Raw genomic sequence first — 9388 nt, 5'->3', positions numbered from 1 at the left:
GCTCCGAAGCCGAGACGGCGCGTTCCCGTCCCCTTCTCACTTTCTGATTTCTTTTCCCCCCTCTTTCTTTAATAAATAGAAACGGCCGGATAATGCATATAAAATAATCACGGGAGATAGCGATCCTGCTCCTTCCCTCCGCGCCCAATCCCTCCCGTGCGCTGCCAGCTCAGCCGGCGGTTTTTCCGTCTTAATCCACATCTCCTTGGAAAGAATAGGGGGGGGGGGGAGAGAGAGAGAGAAAAAGAGAGAGAGAGAGAGAGAGAGAGAGAGAGAGAGAGAGAGAGAGAGAGAGAGACCCTCTCCTCTTTCCTCCTTTTACTCGGGCCTTTCCTCTCTCCGCCCACCTCCTTCCGACCTTGTGTCTCTTTAGCCGTGGAAAGAAGACAAGGAGAAATACGACGGGGCTGACTTTCGCAACTTGCCTTGCCCCTGACTTGATCCAGACAACAGCTGTCTCAAATATACAGTGCGATCCTTATGCGAACGTGGAAGGAGAAGCTGCCGGGGGGGTGTGGAAATCACACACACAAACCAGCCCCCGTAGCGCTTAGCAATTCAAACAGACGCGAGAACGCTTTGAACGACCCCCTGAAATCGCCCAGGACTTGCAGCCGCAAAGCGAAAGGACGATTCGATCTCCTAAGGAGGTTTTTTGCAACTTTGAAAAATATGGGCCCTTTAAACCAGCGGACTTGGCTTTCAACAAGAACCTCTTAACACACACACACACACAAAACAAAAACAGGGTAGTGCGAGGCGTTTTGATAAGATCTGCAGCGATGGCACCACCAGTCATTCCTAATACATAAACACGCGGGTCCCCCCCCCCCAAAAAAATCTATTTAAAAATTAATACAGCAAAGTAACCAGAAAGTCCCAAATACTGTATATATTTCTGCCCCCGCTCTCTTTAATTCAAATGAATACGCACACACCTCTTTTTCCTGTACACAAACACACAGTTGACATTTTTTTCTAGCTAGCTCACACAGCTGCATTTTGTACTCAGGACTGCTACTGATTTTCGTTCTCGTACTTTTTGTTTTGGATTTGGAAGCCTCTAAAGACGGCTACCCTTCTGGAAATCTAAGCACGGTGGGGAATCTTCCAAAACTAGTTTAAAAGTTTCCCAAAGTGACAAAAGGAAATCATGATTAATAATAATAATAATAATAATAATAATAATAATAATAATAATAATAATAATAATAATTCACGTAGGTATCAGAAAATTGTAGTCAAAGTGGCAACAGTTTATTAGCCAAAAATATATACTTTCTTGTACAATTTGGTTCACACATATGTACATTTTTTTTCCTTTTTACTATATATACAAAAAAGAAAATGAAGACGCCTATTTCGCACTGGACTTCCAAAAAACCTCACGAATTCAGCTAATCCAGATGATAGCACAGAAGCAGGGGTTTTTTTTTTCTTGGTTTTTGTAATTTTTTTCATTTGATACATGGACATGCGTACAAGTTGTAACTATACAGAGAATTTTATTTTACAATCATTAGAACAATAATTATAAAAAAATTAACTATGATGATGACAACGCAGATAGAACCATAGCTGCATCAAGTTGGTTCTGAGGCCTGGAAGAAAAGGAACACAGAAGAAAAAAAGAAGATATATAGATATATATCTTGAATACTGATTTCTCTGATCATCTAATAGGCAGCCAGAACTGGAGACTGCAGTGGAGCTTTTATGCTTTCTTTAACGTGGAACAAAAAGTCTTTGAAAACATTCAAAAACCATGAGCAAAAACTACTCCAATTTTATGCGGAGTGGGGGGTGCCCTTTAAAGGCTAACAGATTGACTGCAACATAAGCTTTTGCGGAGTTCTGAAATGCACTAACCCGCCTGCTCCTTTGCCTTTAGTCCATAAAAACTGATGCCACAATCCATATGTTAGTCTTTAAGGTGTCGGGAGAATCTTTTCTTAGTTTTGCTGCAGCAGATTCACATGGCTAACCCTCTGCAGTTTTATAGCCACTCTAATATGTTAGAGACATAATCCTTTTACTTTTTTTTTTTTATTTAGGCCAAAGCACTGTGCATTTTTAAGCACTATCAAGCAACCTTGCAGTGAACACTATTTCACTGCTAAATGCAAGTTATGAAATATATGTACATTTATGCACAAGCATATGTACTCTCTCACACGCAATCATGGCGCATTCTTTCTAGTCAACATGCAGACACAGTGCATGGTATTATAGCCAAAGAAATATATGTGTGTGTGCATATGCACCAACCACACAATTAAATCTATTCACTTCATTAGGGTGCATCTGTGTGCATTTGTGAATGCACGCTTGTACATAGCTAGGATAGATTATGCATATAGGTGTGCATGTGCAAATAAATATATGCAGATATATCACACACCTAAACTCCACAGGTATGCAAGAGAGCAGAGTTTACATTGGCCTGTCCACCTTATTTCATAGACTAAACCAATATTTCAATTTGGCCAGTTTTGAACTGGAGGATTAAAAAGGAGGTGATCAGACTGGGAATTTTCTGCTTCCCTATATTGATTTTTAACAAGACTTGAAAGAGTTGCAGAGGGGACCTTTGTATCTCACAAGCACTAGTTTACAAATTCTAGAAAACTGACTCTGCAATCTTTCCTTGGTGCTCTTATCTAACATCACAAAAGTGCACTAAAGCTGGCTTGGAAAATGAATCTCAGAGGGACTGGAACCAAACTGGCCATATATAATTCTTCCCCAGTCCTAAATATACATGGTGGGGCACAATTGCCTCACATGTTTACTTGGAAGAAAGTCCAAGTCCTGGTTTCAGTGGCATTTACTCCCAAGAAAGTCTGCAAGAGATTGCATCTTGCAGGGCAGCAAGTCCCATTGATGTCAATGGGAATTGGTCTACAAGCAAATTCCTCTCCCTTTTTAATGTACCCTCTAGGACATAGATAATCTCTTACCGCCTCTGAACTGGTTGAAAAGCTGTCTTTATTAACTTTTTCTCTACTTCCAAGGCACTAGATCGATCTAAAACAAACAAAAGCAAACAAAGAAAAAAAAGGTTCCTTTTTTTAAAAAAAACCCCACCTTGGATTTGCTTCTCTAAGGTTCCTGAATTCATTTCACTCTTAGCAACTTAGCTCAGTACATTCTTTTTTAATAAATGAAAAAATGAAAACCTGTTAAAGAGAACCCAGATCCTAACCACGTCCAGTATTAAAATAAAAATGCTTCATTTCAATGGGATTTGCTTGATCGCTTCAGAGTGTGTGCTTAAGGTCACAGAACACCTGGATTGCCAAACCCATTTTACATGGAAGTAAAAAAACAAACAAACCAAAGACCCACACCTTTGATTTCAGTTTGGGGATTTCTTTCCTAGCAAATATAAGAGGGATTTTTTTTTGGGGGGGGGGTGTTAAATGTCATTTTAAAATAGGCAGATGATACCATCAATACAGAGAGCACCAATTCTGACCACAGCAACTAGGGTATACCTAACTGGGAGAATGCAATTTTTTTAAAAAAAAAAGCTCCCCCGGTTTTGAAGGCAATATTGGTGGAAGTTGTTGTTTTAAAAAGAATGCGCCCCAGGTAAAGGCCTTCTGATTTATTTATTACCATGTGATTCTAAATGGGGAGCCTGGCACTGAAGTCGATAGAATAGGAGACAGAAACTGATCCAGCATGATCTTGCATGTTCGTGGGCTGTGGAGAGATCCAGCCAATGTTTCTGTCCGAAATATAAACTGAATCTTTAGGCCAACTAAGAAACCCTGGACCTCTTTTGGGAAAAGAGATATAGAGAGTCCAAAAAAGGGAGCAGTGAGGGTCTGACTGTCTTTCCCCGTCATAATGAATTGCTTCTTTGGGCTTCAAACCCTCGAGGAATACCTCCCGCTTTCGTCGTTTTTTATTCCACCTACTCTATTCTGGAGCTTCCTTCTAAGTCCCCCTCCCCTCTACCATTTGCGTTCTTATAAGTTGTTTTAGTGGTAGCCAGCTTAGTTTTAATCAGAGTAGACCCACTGAAATGAATGGACTCAAATTTCTTCAGGTTCATTTCAGTGTTGTCTAAGGAAACTTAACTGAATGCCACATAAGTCTCAGGGAATAAACATGCAGCCTCGCATACAAACCCACCCTAGTTCAAACTTCTCTCCCCCACGTAAGTCCCATAGGTCTTAGGGTTGCAGCCAAGTTGTTTCCCCCCTCGCCCCTTTCCTTTCCCCCCTCTCAGGTATACGCCTCCCTCCCATCGAATGGGTTACCTGTTCCGGAGGACTCCGCGCTCTGCGCTTGGTCCGCGGGTCTGGAGAAAGCCGCGATAGCCGCCGCGCTGGGGGCCGCGCTGGGGTTCGCCCCCCCGAGTCCCAGCAGGTGGGGAGTGTTCAGTAAAGTGAGCGGGTGGGGATGGTGGTGGTGGTGGTGATGGGGGTGGGCAGAGAAGGCCCGGCTGGACCAGTTAGCGAATTTGCCCAGAGGGCAAGAAGCGACCAGTCTGTGCGCGGGGCCCGGGGCTGTCGGAGGAGGCTGCGACGGTGCGGGGGCTCCCACCAGCTGGAGGCTCTGGGGGGTGGCCGCTGCCGCAGGGGGGGAACCTCCGCTGGGGGGAGATTTCCGCGACGGGTTATCCGGGCTGGTAGCCGTCTCTGCTAAGGACCAGATCTTGGGCTTGGGAGGCTGCGCTTGGGGTGCCAAAGCGGGGCTGGGAGCCGTTGGGGGGGACGCTGGGGAGGACGGATGGCGCTGTTGCTGCAGCTGCTGCTGCTGGAGAGTCGCTGGCGAAGGCAGCTCGCCCGACGAGGCGCGCTGACGGGCCTCCATAGCCTTCAAGAAGCGCTCCTGAGCTCCCGGCAGGTCCTCGAAGCCGTCGGAGCCGTCCGAGTCGGTGGTTTTGGCGTCGGAATGCAGGAGCACCGAATCATCCGGCGGTTCCTCGTCCTCTTCCTCCTCCTCCTCGTCCTCCTCCTCGTCGTCCTCCCCTTCCAGGAGAAGCTGCCCCGCTTTGGCCCCTGGCGCTCCGCTCTCCATATTCTCGGTGTCGATGTTCTCCAGGTCGATCTCCTCGTCGTCGGGGTCCCGCTTGTCGCCTTCGCCGTCCTCTTCGTCGTGCTCGCTGCCATAAGAGTTGCCCTCCTCGTCGGTGCGGCTCCGCGGAGCCCAGGTCATTTTATTCTCCTTTTTGAGGCGCCGCCGGGCGTTGGCGAACCAGGTGGAGACCTGCGTGAGGGTCATCTTGGTGATGATGGCCAGCATGATCTTCTCGCCTTTGGTGGGGTAAGGGTTTTTCCGGTGCTCGTTCAGCCAGGCCTTGAGGGTGCTGGTGCTCTCGCGGGTGGCGTTCTTGGGCCTCGACGGGTCGCCAAACTGGTACTGGCCATAGGGGTAGAAAGCCGGGTGGTGGTGAGGAAAAGCCGGGTGCTGGACGCCGGGGCCCTCCTTCAGCTCATACTGGGCTCCCTGGAGAAGGACAGAAAAAATGGGGAGGGGGGCGTTACACAGAGCAACTAACGGTTAGCCATGGAAATGGGCTCTTTCAAGGAGGAGAGAGCCCCCACACCGGTTCAGTAGCCCTCTTGACTCCCAAAGGGGTGGAAGATAAGCCGAGCAATATATTCGACGGGATCAAATGAATCAAGGGCTGCGCGGCTGTCATTCTGCCGGATGACGAAGAACGCTGTAAGACTCGGAAGCTTGCCCTTTTAAGTTCGATATATATGGAGAAGTGCGATTCCGTCTGCAGTTTTATAATAATTTGTCATTTCAAAAGTTATAAAGGGGGTTGATGTTTGTGCGGGGGGCGGTTGGGAGGCTGCCTGTTATTTCTTAAATCCACAGAGTTCTAAAGGTGTCCCAGCCAGTCCTTTTTGAAAAGTATTTTCAATAGCGAGTTGAAGGCGCACACGCGCGCGCATCTCGCTTGCGTTTTTTAAACTTCTTGGGCCATTCGCATGCAGCCCTGGCCTCCAGAACTCGGGAAACACAATCTCGAAAAGTAGCTGGACATTATCATATACATGACAGAAGTAAAATAGGTTTACGTATATATTCACACACACACACACACACACACAACCCCCAAATGAGACGTGGTGTGGGGAGACGAGAGGGATGCACAGCATATGCCGTGCATTTAATGGGAGATCCTATTAAATCTCCCATTGTTTCCTTGAGAGAAAACATAACAGATAAGGGTATTATTAGACAGAGGCTTGTTGTTGTTTTTAATTCACCGCTTGCAACTTTGCAGAAGTTGGATTTTGTTTTTGCTTTAAAGAAACGCTCAGGCTTAACTTGACAAAATCTCTGCTCGAAGTTTCTGCGTGTCTCTCCTCTCTCCCCCCCCCCCCCCGCAACTTGCACAACGGAGGTGTTGCTGCTAAACCCCCTTTAAATAAAAAAACAAAACACCCTTTTGCCTGACGATTCCTCCGCGCGCTAGATGGAACTGTCAATCAACCCCCTCACGGAAAGGGAGAGAGAGAGAGAGAGAGAGAGAGAGAGAGAGAGAGAGAGAGAGAGAGAGAGAGAGAGAATACTAGCGCCCATTTGTGTCCAAGGGTTTTGATGGGTGTCCGTATTGGGGGAATTGTTAGATTTCCCTTTTTCAACTTTCATTGGGGAAACACGGGCCTAGGAATGGCGCTCTGAAACTATATTCAAACTCTCGAAGATATATGGACAACAAAAGGACTCAGTAACTCCTTCCTACAACTCTCTGTTGAAATCAGGCTCCCTTATATTATGAAAAACCCGAACACTTTATTTTCTGCTAGGTTTGGATCCCCACAGCAGATCTTTTTGCTTCCAAAGCTTATTAATAGTAACATGATTACTGATTTTCAAAGCGAGATTCCGACTCCCCCCCCCCGTCTCATCCAGTGCGTGTTATTCACAAGGAAAAGGCACAATATGGGATTGTTCTTACGTTGAGAGAAGACGATCAAAGGCACTCACGGAGGTGATTCTCTCTCCCCCTCCCTCCTCCCACCCGCTGCCCTTGGTTCAGTTCAGTTCTCCACACACCCGGAATTATTTGAAAGCTGCATTGAAATTAATACGGCCCATTACTTCCGACTAAGCAGTGGTTTAAGGATCCGGGTGCCTCTCTTTTTAAAAATAAATAAATAAAAATTTAAAAAGTCACGGGAGGGGGCGCGAACTGTGTCCCAAACTCTGCGAGTTGTTTTTTTTTTTAAAAAAATAAAGCCGAGGCAGGAGTTTTTTTGCATGCTCTTCTCAATCTGCCGAAGAGAGATTTTTAACCCCTCGCCTGCTCGGCCCCCTCTAGCGCACCCCCGGGCCCAGATCGAGAGGGGGGGGGGGAAACCAGGAGACCGAGCTGGTCACTTGCAAAGCACCGCCAGCCAATTGCACCTTTTCCTGCGTCTTCGCTTTACTCCCGCAGCTGTGCAAAGTCACATCGCAGGCGGAGTTGGAAGAGAAAGAAAAGCTGAAGATTCCAAAAAGAGAAAGAAAGGGGGAGAAAGGAGGACTGCGGGTTTTTAAAGGGAGAAATCTGGAGTTGGGGTGTGTGTGTGTGGCAGAGAGCGAGAAAGAGAGAGAGAGAAAGAAGAGCGGAATCTATGGACTCGTCTCCTTACCAGCTGCGGGAAGATGGGTAGCTCGGCGGTGTAGGGGAGGAAGGCTCCGTATCCCTGAGCAGCCGCGGCTGCCGCGTACGGCGCTCCGTACATGGAGGAGAGCACGTTGGAGAGCGTCCCCGTCGGGCTGAGGTCTGCCCCGCTTCGGGAGCTGCTGTTCCCTTGGCGATCCGATGGGTAGAGCGGCCGGATATACTGGTATCCCAACTGGGAAAATGCCATGGCGGGGTGGTGTGTGGTTGGGGGGGTGGAGAGGCGAGGAGGGGGGGAAGAGGGGAAGGAAGGGGGGAAGGAAAGAGGGGAGGGGAAAGAGGGAGGGGGAGGAAAGGAAAGAGAAGCGAAAGGAGAGAGCGCGAGGAAGGAAGGAAAGAGAGAGAGAGAGGCGCAGAAGCGAAGAAAAGGAGCCCGGTCGTTCGCCCTTTGCTCGCCTCGCCTGCACTTTTTTAGTGCGTCTCAGAAAGTCTGCCAGGCATTGGCGGTGCCGGGTGGGTTAGCGGGGTGGGGAGACCAGGCGAGGCCGGGGGGGGCTGTCGCTGTTGCTGCTGCCGCCGCCGCCTCCTCCTCTTCCTCTTCTTCGTCTTCTTCTTCCTCCTCCTCCAGCCGCTGCTGCGTAACGATCCTCCGTCTCTTTCTCCCTTCACTTTTCCTATTGATCTGAGTGGACTCCAGGTCAGGTCCTAACAGATTGCTGGAGATTATTGGAACTCCCGCCTTTGATTGACAGCCGGAGTCTCTCTCTCGAAGCTCCTCCTCTTTCTTTTAAGTCATTCTCTCTCTCTCTCGCTCGCTCTCGGTTTCTCACTCCGGCTCTTTTCTCACTCCCTCCCCCCGCCACTCACGCCTTCCATTTACTGACGTCGCCGTCTTTTATTTGAGTGCTTTTCAAATCTGGTGGAAGCCATCGCCAATCAGTCCGGGGTTTCTACAAAGATTTAACACAGTCCAGGAGAGTCGTTGCTTAAAACATAATAATAATAAATATTACTGCTATTATTGTTATTATTACCAGTATTAAAATAATCTCCCTTCAGAACAAAATGTATCAACTACAGTTAAGACAGGGATCCATGCAGAATTGTGGCACACGCAGACTCCCTTCATTATTATTGTTGTTGTTTTTATTATTTTGCTGATGATCTCCACAAAATTAATCTCCCAAACTCCCTCGACTCCCCCCCCCCCCCGCGCAAATTAACCTATTCATTCCTGGAGCTGTTGGACTGAACACTAATATAGATTTAAAAGTCTGCTTTCACTCTCTTTCTTTCGCGAACCGCCCCCTACCCACCGTGAATTTCTCTTTTCGCACCGAATTTTGAAGTAGTTTCTTTAACACAGTAGGTCAAAATACAGTAAAGGTGGAGAGAGAAAAAGGAGGGGGAAAATAAAGTGAGAAAGGGGAGTTAGAGAAGTTATTTCCCTCCTAATAAGAAACTTCAAAGGCTTGTAGGTCAGAATTTTGACATCAAAGGCGAGAAAAGAAGGCAAATTAAAATTTTAACAAAGGAGACGTAGGGGCAGCCCCGTGGGCCGTTGGTAAATAAGCGGTGTGAAAAAATGGGGTGGGGGCCGGTGGTTGGGAGACACCACACATGCAGACAAGGAGACAATGACAGGCATCTGAATGGAACTCATTAAGGGCTTTTTGTCTTGGTGCTAAAACTCTAATTAGGAAATTTATGATCGTTTTGCTCGGTCCCTGGGTTCTTTAGCGGTGCGCGCAAAGGAAGGGCGAGGTACGACTTCCCTGAGTACCTGAACCAGACAAAACTGTAAGAAAA

General features: G+C 47.3%; 1 protein-coding gene across 2 annotated transcripts; it reads right to left on the bottom strand.

Annotated features, from left to right (window-relative positions):
• Nucleotides 1-1235: 1235 nt before the first annotated feature.
• On the bottom strand, nt 1236-8316 carry IRX3 (iroquois homeobox 3). Of its 2 annotated transcripts, XM_083752124.1 has the most exons (4): nt 7608-8316; nt 4272-5463; nt 2961-3027; nt 1236-1601 (listed from the first exon to the last, which is right to left on the bottom strand). In XM_083752124.1, the coding sequence occupies exons 1-4, from the start codon at nt 7827-7829 to the stop codon at nt 1547-1549; spliced, it is 1536 nt and encodes a 511-aa protein (XP_083608250.1). In that variant the 5' UTR covers nt 7830-8316; the 3' UTR covers nt 1236-1546. The 2 variants fall into 2 exon arrangements, with proteins under 2 accessions (XP_083608250.1, XP_083608251.1); XM_083752125.1 differs by lacking the exon at nt 2961-3027.
• Nucleotides 8317-9388: the final 1072 nt, after the last annotated feature.

The sequence above is a fragment of the Podarcis gaigeae genome (genome assembly GCF_964106915.1).
Source record: "Podarcis gaigeae genome assembly, chromosome: 8".
In the NCBI taxonomy this organism is placed as follows: Eukaryota; Metazoa; Chordata; class Lepidosauria; order Squamata; family Lacertidae; genus Podarcis; species Podarcis gaigeae.
The sequence above is the reverse complement of the archived record's forward strand: the minus strand, read 5'-3'. Positions and strand labels throughout refer to the sequence as shown.